This window comes from Oncorhynchus tshawytscha, linkage group LG11 (genome assembly GCF_018296145.1).
Source record: "Oncorhynchus tshawytscha isolate Ot180627B linkage group LG11, Otsh_v2.0, whole genome shotgun sequence".
NCBI classification, from domain to species: Eukaryota; Metazoa; Chordata; class Actinopteri; order Salmoniformes; family Salmonidae; genus Oncorhynchus; species Oncorhynchus tshawytscha.
This window is the reverse complement of record NC_056439.1, coordinates 6,643,869-6,659,895: the sequence shown is the minus strand read 5'-3', so window position 1 is coordinate 6,659,895 and position 16,027 is coordinate 6,643,869. Positions and strand designations below refer to the sequence as shown.

The window sequence follows — 16,027 nt, the reverse complement described above, 5'->3', positions numbered from 1 at the left end:
GAGCTACGACCTGAAGATCACTGACAGCATGATTCAACCTTTAAATGTTGTTGTTGTTGAGTTCCCAATTGTATTGAAAGCACCACAAATCCAGAGAATGCCAGACTTTGATGACAAGTGAGCACAGCACAAGGTGAGTCCAAAAATGTATTGTATGCTGCTGCATAAATATGCCAGGGAGATATGTATACTGTAGCTAAGAAAGTAATAAAGTGTATGTTGTGTAGTAGGCTGTTAGTAGCCTATGTGCCTCATCCTAATAATTTGGTCTATTTTCACCTCTTAATTTTGCCTACTGTTCTGACTTGGTGGTGCACATGTAGCCTATAACCTGTTTTTGAGAAATGTAATAATCGAATATTGTAATAGCTTTCATTGTCTGCTCTTTATTTATCCTACGGTTCTGACTAGGTGTACAGGGAGAACACTGTAAGAACGGCCCACCCAGGTTCTGAATTCTGTTGCTGTACATTTCAAAAGTGCTGAACAAATAGTTATATTGACTAGGTCCGTCTTAGCTCCCTCATTAATGTCTTAATCTAAATTACGGATTGCCTCATACCGCTTGTCGTCCCCTTGTGCCATAGTTTGTACATCTCAATTGTCAGTAGAAACCACATTTGTTAAAGCAAGTCAGCTATGTTTTTCTAAAAGGCAGTAAATGAGGCTTGAATGAACTGTTTCGCTGCCAGACAAGGCTCTGCTGATAGCCAGGTGTAGCAGTGGTAATGTGTTCAGGACTTATGTTGGGACTCTGCTGTTGGGACAGCTTTATGTAGGCCCTTATTGCGCAATTCATGTATTGTGACTTTGCTGGCATGCAGCCCACAATGTTTTTGCCCCACCAAGATTTACATGCTAAAATCGCCACTGACTGTAATTAATACATGCATTAACAGAAATGAATGAAACCAAATGATGGGCATTAATGGTACATTTCATACTAGTGACATATGTAATGGGGACTCTCAATGGTGCAGCGGTAGAACCAAATCTTTTCAGGCCCCCGAGGGGGGAAGAGGCGTTGTCGTGTCTTCTTCGCGACTGTTGGTGCGTGTGGACCATGTTAATTCCATAGTTATGTGATATTTCACTAACGGTATGTATTTACTAATTTTAATAGGTTCACGCCTATGCCCACGAAGCAGCCAATATTTTAGAGCAAAATGTTGTCAAGCGAAGGGCGCCGGTTCCGGTCAAAACACTGTGTTTGCGCCAGCCGAAAAGAGAGCCCTGGACTTGTTGTTAACGTAGTAAAACAGTACTGTACTTCAAAAAAACATCGCGCATACCCCTTTTCATTCAACCACACCCTTTGAGCTATGACGCACGCCAATAAGATCCTTTCTCTTCAGTGTAAACGGAAGTGAACAGTGACCAAGAACAATTTCCACTTTAGCGTTTTAATTTGTTATTTAGACGTTTATTAACACCATGGAACTCAGCATATTACTACTTTAACTGCACGGCATCACATACTTACTTCAGGTAGTGTTTAATTCCCGTTGGAGACAGGGCTTGGTTAATAGATGTTATCTAGGTAACGCTAGCTAACAATGGCTAACTGTATGGTTTTTCACACTCAAATAGCCTCCATCATGGAGGTGTTAGCAAATGCAGCCGTGGCAGAGATATGTAAACTCGTAGACGACGACTATGCAGTGATCCGTTTGGAAATGTCTCAAAGCCAGAAAGAAAACAGGGGATTGCGGAGGAAACTACAGCTACTGGAACTAAAGGTGGCGCGGGAGCGCGCAGAGCGCGTCCTCGCCAGTCGTCCCAGTAGTGTCAAGATCCTCGACCGATACAGAGGAATGGCAAGAGGTACATTTATGGCAAGAGGTACATTTTGCAGAAGGCGGAGGCTGCGGGAGCTGTGGCCTCGTTCGCCTCGGCGCATGTGGCTTTAAGATGCGTCAACCACATTATAGTTAACCAGAATTGGGTCTCGGTCAGTAGTTGGATAGTATGCAATTATTCACCTGATTACTTAGATATCTTGCACAAAGGCACAATATAATATTCTGAATTTTCTATATGATGCATGGAACATAATCAATTGAACTATAAATTGACCTCTACATAGTATGTCAGGAAGTTATGAGAAGTGTTACCTTACATTCTTGCCAATTCTAGACAGTGTCCACAGTGTACAATATAGCGAGTGATCATTGACAGTACCTAACCTAACCACCTCTTTTCCCTCAATCACTCTCTCAGGTGAAGGACATCTCACTGGAGGCCACAGGGGCTTTGTGAAGCCAGTGGGACACAATACATGGAGAGATGACCAACCAATCACTGTTGATGAGGGGAGTGGAACCTCAACCCAGCACGTTATCGTTATAGAGGTTAGTGTAATAGTGTTGCATTAACAATTAGTTACTTTGTAAATCAAATGTGGCCAGTTTTTTTTCCCAAGAAATTATTATGCCCGCTCGCAGATTTTCCAAAAATGTATATTTCACTCAGCTCTTCACAGAGCGAGGTGGAATAGGCTATATAGGATTCGTAGTTCTTTGATTTTGTGCAATTAATTTACCAGCTATGAAACAAAATGGAGGAAGTACTTTTAAAATAGCTACTGCAGCATTTATTTTACTATAAATGTGATCATACTTGACTATTTATATTCACAAAAGCGAGTGAAAAGCTCGCACTGTGGAGCCCTGACCACCCGTCAACGTGGCTGGTGAAATAGACATTTTACACACCAATGCCAAATTCTATCCGCATTTGGCAGGTGGGGGGGGGGTGTGTGTTCATTTTAGGCCCTGCATGTAACTATAAGTTCCTTGAATTTTACTTTCAAGGGTGCCTTTTCATTATCTGGATAGACACTTGTGGTTTCTAGCTAACGTTACACCAATCAAAGCAGTGTTGTGTGAAGTGAAGCAAAACTTGAATGGTCAAAACCATTGATTTTGGGGCGACAGGTTTGCATAATGCGATCATATCACGCAATTATACCATTTATAAAATATTCAGTTATATGTATATTTAATACAGACACAAGGATGTTTGGCTCATCTCAGTCGCAAATGGGAATAACTTTACAGCTGTTTCTGATTAATGAACAATGCCATGTTGGTGGGTGGTAACATTAAAATAAAACCCAGCCCTGAAATGAAAAGTAGTTTGAAAAGCATTTGTATGTCGTATCATAGGAAAACACACCGCATTCACATGGATTTGCACAAAGTGGACAGTTCGGATTTGTCACTTCAAACCCAAATATATCATACTTTGATTAAAACAATGACTTATTGACTTAAATCATTGTGCAACATCATGGGTAAGCTATGGCCATCATCTTTCAGTTTGAAAAAGTTGATTTCTACTGGTGTGGGCATTTAAACTTCCAATTACGACCACAAAGATGGCCGCCGGTCAATTCACCGTTGAATGTCAACTTAAGTAAGAATGTATATTCTGTTATCTATAGTTCTATGATTTCAATAGGTTTCCTATGGATATATTCACAGTATATAATATAAAACAGCTGATATTCCCATTCAAGTCAACATTCTCTGATGTATGGACTGCCAACCCTCTTTTGGTACCAATTGAAAGTTAAAATTGTATTCCCATTTTAGTACATTTTATCAGTCAAAACATGAAACCCATCACCCTGTTTTCAAGAGCGTGCCTCAACTGTTGACTGGCACAACACAAACACCTCAGATGATGTAAAATAGTATAAGCTACAACATATGCAAGAAAAGTGGACTAATTTAGATCAATGGCGTTAAAGAAAAAAAAAAGTACATTTTTTATTTTTCGAGAAATCAAAAAATAGACCCCTGTTTGTAAGCTTTTGAAATCATATCAAACCCACCCGTTTATCGTCTGCAGTGGTATGGTGGGGTATGTAAAATAGGTCAACTTTGGGCACCTCTATCTCCTGAATGTTTTGGCACTCAGGTCCAAAATGTTACTTTCTGACCACTTCTACCATGGAAAGTTTCATTCAAATCAAAAGGAGTGCGGTCAAAAAGTGATTGAAATTAAATGGAATGCCCCATAGGTTAGCTTGTGAGACGTCCCTACGACATTGTTGTCGATGTTGTCTTTTGACCAATCACATCACTTCTTTTCACATCAGATCTTTTTCAGAGCTGATCTGATTGGTCAAAAGACCAATTAGTGAGAAAAAATATCTGAATTGGGCTGCTGTCTAAATGCAGCCTTCTTGTGTCAGTATGCAGATGCAGAGGCTGCAGGTCCTGGGGTTAAGCAGGAGAGGTCTGAAGGAGAGGAGAACAAACGACACAACATAGACATCCAGACTGGAGCAGCGGCTGGAGTGGTTCCCCCTGTGGCTACAGAGGACTCTTCCACCACCCCATCGCAGCCCAGGACGCGACGCAGCATCACGGAGGTCAGTGGAACGCTGAACGCCGTCCTCAAGTCAGAGACTGACACAGAGACTTTAATTGTAACACAAAGGCTTTTGCACACAGGATCTGACCACAGATCAGACCCAGAGAGACTGGGGCCACTGGGCTGTTCTCCTGCTCCCAGTTCAGAGTATTTACTTTACGGTAACCCAAGCCCGAGGACGGTTCATTCTCATCAGGACTCAGGTGACGTGTTAGAGACTGGCAATGATCCGTCTTGTTCTTACACTACAGAGCCGGACACTGGCAACATTCCCTTGGGTTTAGAGACACAGACTGTTCTCTCTAGAGGGGATTGGAACCAGTACAGTAGTAGTGTATACTCTGAAGGGTGCGTGGAGGGTCTGGTCGTAGATAAAGTGACTGTGAAAGTGGAGGGCGACGTCCCTCCCACATGGAATGCAGATAGTCACCTAGGAGACAGACATTCACAGGGCAGAGATTTCTTAGAAAACAGGGAAAGCTTGGAGACAAATCCAAATGTCGTTACCCACTCCCCTTTACACGCATTCAGCGGTCGCGACCCAGTGTCCACGTCGATGCGGCCTTCCGATTCGCACAGCCGTGTCCTTTTCGATCAGGTATTGAACTCAAACGACAGGGCTAGAGCCCAGGCTCAGGGAGTGGGAGCTACGTCAGGCAATAGTAAAGAGAAACGGTTCCTGTACAAGTTCTGTAACAAAGGCTTCAGCTGCACCCAGAAGGTGGACATCCACCAGAGGGTCCACACAGAGGAGAAACCATTCATCTGTACCCAGTGTCACATGCGCTTCGCCCAAGCTGGCACCCTGAAGAGGCACCAGAGGGTCCACACAGGAGAGAAACCCTTCAAATGTACCCAGTGTCACATGCGCTTCGCCCAGGCCGGTGACCTGAAGAGGCACCAGAGGGTCCACACGGGGGAGAAACCCTTCAGGTGCCCCCAGTGTGAGAAGAGGTTCTCCCGCCAGGACCAGCTGAAGATGCATCTGAAGATCCACATGGAAGAAAGGCCGTTTGCGTAGCTACCTCAGGGTGCACCAGCAGAATAACCATTCCACTCTATAACAGACCAAGAACGTAACCATTTCTACTTGATACTGTTGCTTCTGATATTTAGATCAAATTGCATCCAGACATTGTGTGATATATAAGGCATATTATAAACCTAAAAAGTCTGTTACATAATGTGTTTGTACTGTTTAGGCTATATGTTTTATTACTTCCATTCAACTACTTCAATTGTTTCCCAAGACACTTTCTATTTGTTATTAAAAAAATTTAAAAATTACCCCCTTTTTTTCACCAATTTCGTCAAATCCAATTGTTAGTTACAGTCTTGTTTCATCGCTGCAACTCCCGTACGGACTGAGAAGAGGCGAAGGTCGAAACACAACCCCGCCAAGCCGCACCAATGTGTCGGAGGAAACACCGAACACCTGGCGTGCACTGCGCCCGGGCCGTCACAGGAGTCGCCAGGACTTCCCGTCCGGCCATACTCTCCCCTAACCCGGACGACGCTGGGCCAATTGTGCATCGCCTCATGGGTCTCCCGGTCATGGCCGGCTGCGACACAGCCCGGTATCGAACCAGGATCTGTAGTAACGATGCAGAGTGCGATGCAGAGACTTACACCGCTGCGCCACTTGGGAGGCCCCCAAGACACTCCTAATGAGAAAATGTATGTGTATTTATTGTTGATACGTGTATGTGTGGTTTTCATATGGTGTATTTAACACTTGTTTGTGTAGCCCTTTAGACTCGTATCTGTATACGGGTTGAAAGTTGCAGATTTGGCCACTGATAAGCACCTAAATTCTAATGCAGTGGCTGTACAGTAATATGCTATAAATGATGTCAGTGCTCAGGCTCGGTTTGGGTTTTGACTGACAGCTGTTCTGAACTTGAGCACAACACGCAACAAGTTGCCCCCATCGCTCCCGCTAATTTGGCAACGTTTTTGTTGTCTGAGTGAAGGAAATGCTGTAAATTAAGAGGACTCAATCTATTTTGAAAGATGAGATGTTAAGGATTATAATAAATACCATTTTGATGTCATACAAGCAAGCCAAACACTCATGAGTCCAATTGTGCACTTCACATTTCCATATCATAAAACTCATGTCATATCCAGTCGTGGCCAAAAGCTTTGAGAATGACACAAATATTAATTTTCACAAAGTCTGCTGCCTCAGTTTGTATGATGGCAATTTGCATATACTCCAGAATGTTAGGATGAGTGATCTGATGAATTGCAATTAATTGCAAAGTCTCTCTTTGCCATGCAAATGAACTGGAATCATTGTTCCTCTGTCAACCATGGTTATCTGCAAGGAAACACGTGCCGTCATCATTGCTTTGCACAAAAAGGGCTTCACAGGCAAGGATATTGCTGCCAGTAAGATTGCACCTAAATCAACCATTTATCGGATCATCAAGAACTTCAAGGAGAGAGGTTCAATTGTTGTGAAGAAGGCTTCAGGGCGCCCAAGAAAGTCCAGCAGGTGCCAGGACCGTCTCCTTAAGTTGATTCAGCTGTGGGATCGGGGCACCACCAGTACAGAGCTTGCTCAGGAATGGCAGCAGGCAGGTGTGAGTGCATCTGCATGCACAGTGAGGTGAAGACTTTTGGAGGATGGCCTGGTATCAAGAAGGGCAGCAAAGAAGCAACTTCTCTCCGGGAAAAACATCAGGGACAGACTGATTCTGCAAAAGGTACAGGGATTGGACTGCTGAGTACTGGGGTAAAATCATTTTCTTTGATGAATCCCCTTTCCAATTGTTTGGGGCATCTGGAAAAAAGCTAGTCCGGAGAAGACAAGGTGAGCGCTACCATCAGTCCTGTGTCATGCCAACAGTAAAGCATCCTGAGACCATTCATGTGCGGGGTTGCTTCTCAGCCAAGGGAGTGGGCTCACTCACAATTGTGTCTAAGCCATGAACAAAGAATGGTACCAACACATCCCGAGAGCAACTTCTCCCAAAGTGACGAACAATGCCTTTTCCAGCATGATGGAGCACCTTGCCATAACGCAAAAGTGATACCTAAGTGGCTCGGGGAACAAAACATCGATATTTTAAACTCCCCAGGCCTTAATCCCATTGAGAACTTGTGGTCATTCCTCAAGAGGCGTGTGGACAAACAAAAACCCACAAATTCTGACAGACTCCAAGCATTAATTATGCAAGAATGGGCTGCCATCAGTCAGGATGTCGCCCAGAAGTTAATTGACAGCACGCCAGGGTGGATTGCAGAGGTCTTGAAAAAGAAGGGTCAAAACTGCAAATATTGACTCCTTGCATCAACTTCATGTAATTGTCAATAAAAGCCTTTGACACTTATGAAATGCTTATAATTTTACTTCATCTGACACTTTATCTGACACTGAAGCAGCACACTTTGTGGATATTAATATTTGTGTCATTCTCAAAACCCACGACTGTTTTGACCCACGACTGTACACTGAGTGTACAAAACATTAGGAACACTCTTTCCATGACAGACTGGCCAGGTGAATCCATGTGAAAGCTATGATCCCATATTGATGTCACTTGTTAAATCCACTTCAATCATTGTAGATGAATGGAAGGAGACAGTTTATAAAATATTTTTAAGCCTTGAGACATGGATTGTGTATGCGTGTCATTCAGAAGGTGAATAAGCAAGACAAAATATTGAAGTGCCTTTGATCGGTGTATGGTAGGTGCCAGGTGCACTAGTTTGAGTGTGTCAAGAACTGCAACGCTGCTGGGTTTTTCACACTCAACAGTTTCCCTTGTGTATCAAGAATGGTCCACCACACAAAGGAGATCCAGCCAACTTGACACAGCTGTGGGAAGCATTGGACTCAATATGGGCCAGCATCCCTGTGGAATGCTTTCGACACCTTGTAGAGTCCATGCCCTCCCGACGAATTGAGGCTGTTCTGAGGGCAAAAGGGGGGTGCAACTCAATAGTAGGAAGGTGTTCCTAAGGTTTTGTACACTCAGTGTACAGCGTCAACGTTTCTGATCACTATGTTTGATGTACAGTTACAAGATGTGGCGTCATAACCTGTTCTGAACAGAATGAGCGTATAGCTATTCGCCACAGAACACGCACCTGAATGCACTCATGACTTTCTATGCTCACCAAAATTACAATCTGTTTCTCTGAAATGTCTTGTGAAAGCCAAACACTGTAATATCGTATTTCATAACTTAGCTAATCATGTTGGCAATAGATCTGCACCTGATCCAGATTGCCATGTTAAAATGGTCCGGTTTTGGATTGCGATAACAGCATTTGTGTGATGGCGAGGCTGCATGGTTGTGTTCCAAACAAAACGACTACAAGTGCGCTTGCTGCAGTTCCTCAACGGCACAGCTAGGAGAGCAACTACAAGGTTCCTTTTTTGAAGACTCTTCTTTGAGTCATAAAAGTGCATTGAAATTATGTTGGAACTGTGTACACTTTGGAGAGATGTGTTGCCAGTTAGTCCTCACTCAAACCCCTTTTCATTTTTTGTTGCACCTACCCAACATTTTCCAGGAATATTCTTGTCATCTTACTGAATGTATCAAGAGTATTTTCTGATTTTCATTATTAACAAATGCGGTAAAAAAAAGTATAGTAAATATAAAATGCACATCAAATGAACAGTGTAATGTTGTGATTCAATATTGTGTTAGGTGAACTGTTGTGTCCTCTACTTTGGACGCAACAGTTATCATGATCTTAAAACTGTTCGCTTTCATTTGTTACCGTGCATTTCATATTTCTTCTGTAAGAAACATTTAAATGTATTCATATCCTTATACAGTGCCTTCAGAAAGTATTCATATCCCTTGACTTATTCCACATTTTGTGTTACAGATAGAATTCAAAATGGATTAAATATATATTTTTTTTTACCTCACCCATCTACACACAATACCCCATATTGACAAAGTGAAAACATGTTTTCCGAAATGTTAGCAAATGTATTAAAAATGAAATACAGACATATCTACATTACATAAGTATTCACAAACCTGAGTCAATACTTTGTAGAAGCAAGCAGCGATTACAGCGTTGAGTCTTTCTGTGTAAGTTTGCACATTTATTATTTTCAAGATTTTTGAAGCTCTGTCAAATTGGTTGTTGATCATTGCTAGACGAGCATTTTCAGGTCTTGTCATAGATTTTAAAGTAGATTTGAGTCAACTGTAACTCTGGCACTCAGGAACATTCACTGTCTTTTTGGTAAGGAACTCCAGTGTAGATTTGCCAATATGCTTTAGGTTGTTGTCCTGTTGAAAGGTGAATTAATATCCCAGTATCTGGTGGAAAGCAGCCACTTGCCAGTGCTTAGCTTAGTTTATTTTTTATCCTGAAAAACTCCCCAGTCCTTAACGATGACAAGGATGCCCATAACATGATGCAGCCACCACTATGCTTGAAAATATAGAGAGTGGTACTCAGTAAGGTGTTGTATTGGATTTTCCCCAAACATAACACTTTGTATTCAGGACAAAAAGGCAATTGCTTTGCCACATTTTTTGCAGTATTACTTTAGCGCCTTGTTGCAAACAGGATGCATGTTTAGGAAAAATGTTTTATTCTTTACAGGCTTCCTTCTTTTCACTCTGGCAAATAGGTTAGTACTGTGGAATAACAACAATGTTGTTCATCCATCCTCAGTATTCTCCTATCACAAGGACGCCTGTATCTTTGTAGTGACTGGGTGTATTTATACACCATCCAAAGTGTCATTTAATAAATTCACCATGTTCAAAGGGATATTAAATGTCTTTTTTTTTACCCATCGACCAATAGGTGCCCTTCTTTGCGAGGCATTGGAAAACCTGTAGGGTACTGAGATGAGGTAGTCATTCAAATCATGTTGATTTCATGTTGATATTATTACACATGCAACTTATGAGACTTGTTCAGCAAATTCTTACTCCTGAACTTATTTAGGCTTGTCATAACAACGTGGTTAAATACTTATTGACTCAAGATATTTCAGCTTTTTGTTTTTTAGACATTTCTAAGAATTTCTAAAACCATAATTCCACTTTGACATTATGGGGTATTTGTATGTAGGCCAGTGACTTAAACATCTAAATTTGATACATTTTGCATTCAGGCTGTAACACAACAACATGTGGAAAAGTCAAGTGGTATGAATACTTTCTGAAGGCATTGTAGGCTGTGTAAAAGAGTTAATAAACACAAAATGAGACTTTTCATTCTAAGACTTTCATTGAGACTCCCTTCAGTAAACATCACACTCTATTCTGCATACACTGACAGCACTTTATAACCATTATACACTTACTAAATATACCTACACATACCCAGACACTAACAAACACCTACTGTACACCTCAAAATAGTTTAGTCAGGTTTGTCTGCTGATTAATATTGACTTATTATAGCGGACTTATTGTTACCCACAACAACATATTTATGTCCACCATGATGGGTTTAACAACAAGGAAGTCATTCTGTAACTACAGTACAGGACTCATGTAGTGGGGATGGGTAAACACTCCATGTTGAAAGTGTGTTTATTATCTGTGTGTATGTACCTGAGGGAGTGGATGTCTGTATCACCTCTCTCTTCCAGGAGGGGGAGGGTCCAGAGGTGCAGCTAATAGAGGAGGGGTGTGAGGAGGGTCTGGGGAACCCTGAGGGGACCATGGTCATTGAGGACAACCAGACTACACCTCCTGAATCCACAAAGGAACCAGTTGAGCAGCACAGAACCACACACAGTCTCACTGAGGTGAGCCCACTGTGAACTACTGTCTGTATGGTATTAGGTCAGGGCCAGTATCCACAAAGTCTCTCAGAGGAGGAGAGGTGTGGGACCATGCCTTTGAATCATCAAAGTATTAAAGAGTGTCAACTAATCAAATCAACTAACATGTTTGCATAATACTCATCACAATCCTGCATTGCCCAATCAGAAGATGCTCCATAACAGGGTGCTCCATATATTTAGGTGTACATACAGTGGGGCAAAAAAGTATTTAGTCAGCCACTTAAAAAGATGAGAGAGGCCTGTAATATTCATCATAGGTACACTTCAACTATGACAGACAAAATGAGAAAAAAAATCCAGAAAATCACATTGTAGGATTTTTTATGAATTTTATTTACAGCTCTGTGAGAGCCAGAAATGTTGCTTGTTTGTAGGTGACCAAATACTTATTTTCCACCATAATTTGCAAATAAATTCCTTAAAAATCCTACAATGTGATTTTCTGGATTTTTCTTTCTGGATTTCATGAAAGTGAGCGTACCAGATTTACAGAAAAGGTAAAGTGTTACCATAGTGAGAAAAGTTATTCTACTTGTCACATATATCGTTTTGTGCAATAAAAGTACTGTACTTCACGTTATGTGAATGTATGACTATTTTGTATGACAAATACAAAATTCACTCTGTGCTGACTGACTTGGTTATTTTAGTATCATTGCAGGGACTGAGTTTCCCTTCTCTCAGTCAAACCAAAACATTATACTTCATTCTTGAATCAACACATTTGTGTTATTATTTTTATAAGAAACTCCAATGGCTCCATATTGTTGGGTACTTGAATCACAGTGTTAGAGATGGGCTTGACTGTGGTTAACATTTTATAATATCATGTTTCTGTGTATACAGCACAGAAAACCTTTATGTTATTCTGTACAATTTGTGTTTACAGACTGCAGTCCATGAGGACCTGCTGATATCTGGTGTTGCTGGTGGGAGAGACTGGACATCTGAAGCAGCTGGTCACAAAGCCTGGCCCCGGATCAGAACCCTGGATCAGGAGCAGTCACTCTTATTTCCCGAGTCGGAACAAGAATCAAACCACAAGGGACAGCGACTCCACCACCACACAGAACACAACCGGTGGACAGGTGGACTGAACAACCTCAGTCCTGGTGGTCATCAGAGAGACAGAGGCTCCAGTCAGGGATCCAGTCTGCAACCCAGAGACAGACAGAGACAGACCCTCCTATTCCTATGATACAAACACCACAGTATCCATGATGAACAGGTCACCCTGGGCTTCAGCCTTCACAGAGAGTGGTGGGTGACCCCCCTGGTGGTAGTCTTCCTCAGTTACCTCAAGGTTACCCCACCAATACAGACAGGGTCAGGATGGGTGTACACCACAAGAGGTACCTAGCCTATAACACAGCACACAATCCCAACAACACCCAAACAATGACTAGAGGTCAAGGAAGGAGCTCAAAGACTAAACACCTGAGGGCGGTGGCTCCAGCTTCTACCACCTTTGGTGTCACTGGGTCACAACGTGGGAGGCTGAGCATTAGGACGGACGCAGACAAGCCATAAGCCTGCCCCACGTGTGGGAAGCATTTCGCTAAGGTGAACTATGTGAAGCAGCACCAGACCGTTCACACCAAGGAGAAGCCCTTCAAGTGGAAACTATGTTACAAGAGCTTCTCCTTCCTTAGTAACCTCATCAGACAGGAGTGTCCACAATGGGGAAAAATCGTAGCAGTGTGGCTTGAGATGTACACAGAGAATATCTGGGACCCATTCTTTAGCTGAAATATTCCAGTTATCATGTGAAGTGTCCTGAGGTAAGAGTTTTTTGGGGATGACGAATTCCCTCAATTGAGCATCTGGGTGCGCTCACATGATACAGACTTGTTGTTTGGTTTGCTGGCGTTGTAAAAAAAAAAACGCTGTCATTGAAGTGTAACAGTATTAGTTCGTACATAAATTCACTCTGGCTATCTACTCCGATATAATGACCGGTGTCAGTAAACGTTGGCAAAAAAAATATTAAATTGATGCCAGCAGCACAGTGACAGTCACCAACGCTCTAGATAACATGAAATCTGGTGGTACCTGTTCTCTATGTACTATAATTAGGTGATCAAATCTGTTAAATGAGAATTCATGTTGTCCTTTTGATGTGTTGATTTTGATTAGCTTGTTAGCTTGAATTAAAATGGCCTTAGTCTCCTTGGCTTCCTTCTAACCTATAGGTTTCTGTCCTTGCCACCGAGGGGCGGCAGGTAGCCTAGAGGTTAGAGAGTTGGGCCAGTAACCGCAAGGCTTTACAGCAGAGCTGTAAAAGCTGCCAAGGTAAAAATCTGTCGTTCTGCCCCTGAACAAGGCAGTTAACCCACTGTTCCTTGGCTGTCATTGTAAATAAGAATTTGTTCTTAACTGACTTGCTTAGTTAAATCAATAAAAAATACAAAATGGGATCTAGCCAGTCATTAGTCTTTTGGTCAATTACGGGCTGCTCTGAGCTTGAAAGGTTTTCCACTATATTCCACAGCCACAACGTAAAGATTGTAAGTGAAAGTTAATGAAAACAAAAATATACTTTTTGGTCTTGATTTAAGGTTAGAGTTAGGCATAAGGTTGGCAGTGTGGTAGCCTCTTTTAGAATCTGAGAGTTAAATACTTCCACACTCGTCTCTCTAGGCTCAGCATTCCTGAACAGTCCCACAAGTCAGAATGTTGAACAAACTACAATTCAACATACTTTGTCCATATGTCAGAGGTAATCTGATACAAAATATCCACAAGGAAGTATTATCAACTCGACATTCAGTATATCGGTTTTTATTTTCCTTGTGACAAACACTTGCACAATATGGGCGACCCTAACCGAACCATAGACCGAACAGCAAACACCTCCAGGTGATTGAGAGGAAAGGTGCTTCGGTCGACTACATTCGGCTCTTGTTTACATATTGTGCAATTTTGTGGTAACCAGTTGGTAGTTACAGTCCTGTTCCATCGCTGCAACGTATCGACCGACTCGGGAGAGGCGAAGGTCAAGAGTCGTGCGTCCTCCGAAACACAACCCAGCCAAGCCGCACTGCTTCTTGACACAACGCCCGCTTAACCCAGCCGCACCAATGTGTCGGAGGAAGCCACAGGAGTCGCTAATGAGCGATGGGACAGGAACATCCCTGCCTGCCTTTTGGGGCCGTGCATTATCATGCTGAAATATGAGGTGATGGCAGCCATGCTGGTTATGTGTGCCTTGAATTCTAAATATATTCTAAATAAATGACAGATATGGTCACCATACAAAGCACCATCGTACCTCCTCCTCCATACTTCATGGCGGGAACCACACATGCCGAGATGGTTGGAAGCAAAAACCTCCAATTTGGACCAGACCAAAAGGACACATTTCCACCAGTCTAATGTCCATTGCTCGTATTTCTTGGCCCAAGCAAGTCTCTTCTTATTATTGTCCTTTAGTAGTTGTTTCTTTGCAGCAATTTTACCACGAAAACCTGATTCACACAGTCTCCTCTGAACAGTTGATATTGAGATGTGTCTGTTACTTGAACTCTGTGAAGCATTTATTTGGGCTGCAATTTCTGAGGCTGTTAACTCTAATGAACTTGTCCTCTGCAGAAGAGGAAACTCTGGGTCTTCCATTCCTGTGGTGGTCCTCATGAGAGCCAGTTTCATCATAGCGCTTGATAGTTTTTCCAACTGCACTTGGAGAAACTTTCAAAGTTCTTGAAATCTTCTGTATTGATTGGCCTTCATGTCTTAAAGAAATGATGGACTGTCGTTTCTCTTTGCTTATTTGAGCTGTTCATGCCATAATATGGACTTGGTCTTTTACCAAATAGGGTTATCTTCTGTATACCCCCCTACCTGTCACAACACAACTGATTGGCTCAAACGCATTAAGAAGGAAAGAAATTACACAAAAATAGTAAAAATAAAGAAAAACCCTTGAATGAGTAGGTGTTCTGAAACTTTTGACCGGTAGTGTACACCAGTATAACATGCACAGGGCCCATGTATGATATGTAGTACTAGTTAGCTTGTTTGTAGTTCAATCTGTTGGTTTAGGATTTAGTAGGGAACTGGATGAGTTGAACTGAGTAAAGAATGAGTATGATGAGACAGAGCAGACGAAATGGTGATGGTTGGTGTGATGGTGTCGGTAAAAATACTTCACTGATAAAGTGACAACCTTTGGTTGTTTGATGCTGGTGTTTTATAATGAAGAAATGTTAGTGCCTTAACTCATGTTTACTTGACATGAAGTAGTGAAGGTGATTAATGTAATGTTGAACCTTTTCCAAAGTATTCCAAAATTAATTTTTTTATCAAAGTGTGGGTACCTGATTTACAGAAAAGGTAAAAAGTTACCATAGTGAGAAAAGTTATTTAACTTCTCACATGTATTGTTTTGTGCAATAAAAGTACTGTACTGTAAAGTCAGTGTATGACCATTTTGTTTGAATTAAAAGACTAAATTGACTCTGTGCTGACTTGGGCAGGTATATTACTGCAAACTTTTGAAGTTTACCTGTAAACTACCAGAATTTGTGTCTTTCTAGGATTTTATGTAATCTATCATAAGACATCTAGTGGCCTTTTTGGGTACTTCAGATTATCACAGGTGTCTGTAATCATTTCTGGCCCCCTGTGTGCCCTAATATATGAAATAATTAGATAAGATGATTTTAAAATAGAATGACAAAGCTGTAAAACATTATCCTAAATAAAAACCAACATAAGGCTCGATTCTGACTCAGGAAATTACGCCTTACGCATGCCTTTCCCATGCACGTCTCAGTAGTTGGTATTCAGACTTACCTTGTGCAGGTGCGTAACGGCTTTGCTTTTTAAAAATTAAACTGCTGAAAACCCTCCCATTTG

General features: G+C 41.8%; 1 protein-coding gene across 4 annotated transcripts; it reads left to right on the top strand.

Moving 5' to 3' along the window:
• Positions 1–1,350: 1,350 nt before the first annotated feature.
• Positions 1,351–13,104, top strand: LOC121847782 (zinc finger and SCAN domain-containing protein 26-like). 4 transcript variants are annotated; one of them, XM_042330523.1, is made up of 5 exons: positions 1,351–1,842; positions 2,221–2,351; positions 4,202–4,381; positions 10,973–11,131; positions 12,060–13,104. In XM_042330523.1, exons 1-5 carry the CDS (start codon positions 1,557–1,559, stop codon positions 12,366–12,368), a joined length of 1,065 nt encoding a protein of 354 aa, XP_042186457.1. In that variant the 5' UTR covers positions 1,351–1,556; the 3' UTR covers positions 12,369–13,104. The 4 variants fall into 4 exon arrangements, with proteins under 4 accessions (XP_042186457.1, XP_042186456.1, XP_042186455.1 ...); XM_042330522.1 differs by lacking the exons at positions 10,973–11,131; positions 12,060–13,104 and having other exon boundaries at positions 1,351–1,824; positions 2,227–2,351; positions 4,202–5,670; XM_042330521.1 differs by lacking the exons at positions 10,973–11,131; positions 12,060–13,104 and having other exon boundaries at positions 1,351–1,824; positions 4,202–5,670.
• The last annotated feature ends 2,923 nt before the right edge of the window (positions 13,105–16,027 follow it).

Excerpts from the sequence above, each read along its gene's own strand:
- LOC121847782 (XM_042330520.1), top strand. The coding sequence starts at position 1,557 with ATGGCTAACTGTATGGTTTTTCACACTCAAATAGCCTCCATCATGGAG. Across the intron at positions 1,843-2,220 it reads AGGTACATTTATGGCAAGAG|GTGAAGGACATCTCACTGGA; the intron begins GTACATTTTGCA and ends TCACTCTCTCAG. Across the intron at positions 2,352-4,201 it reads AGCACGTTATCGTTATAGAG|TATGCAGATGCAGAGGCTGC; the intron begins GTTAGTGTAATA and ends TTCTTGTGTCAG.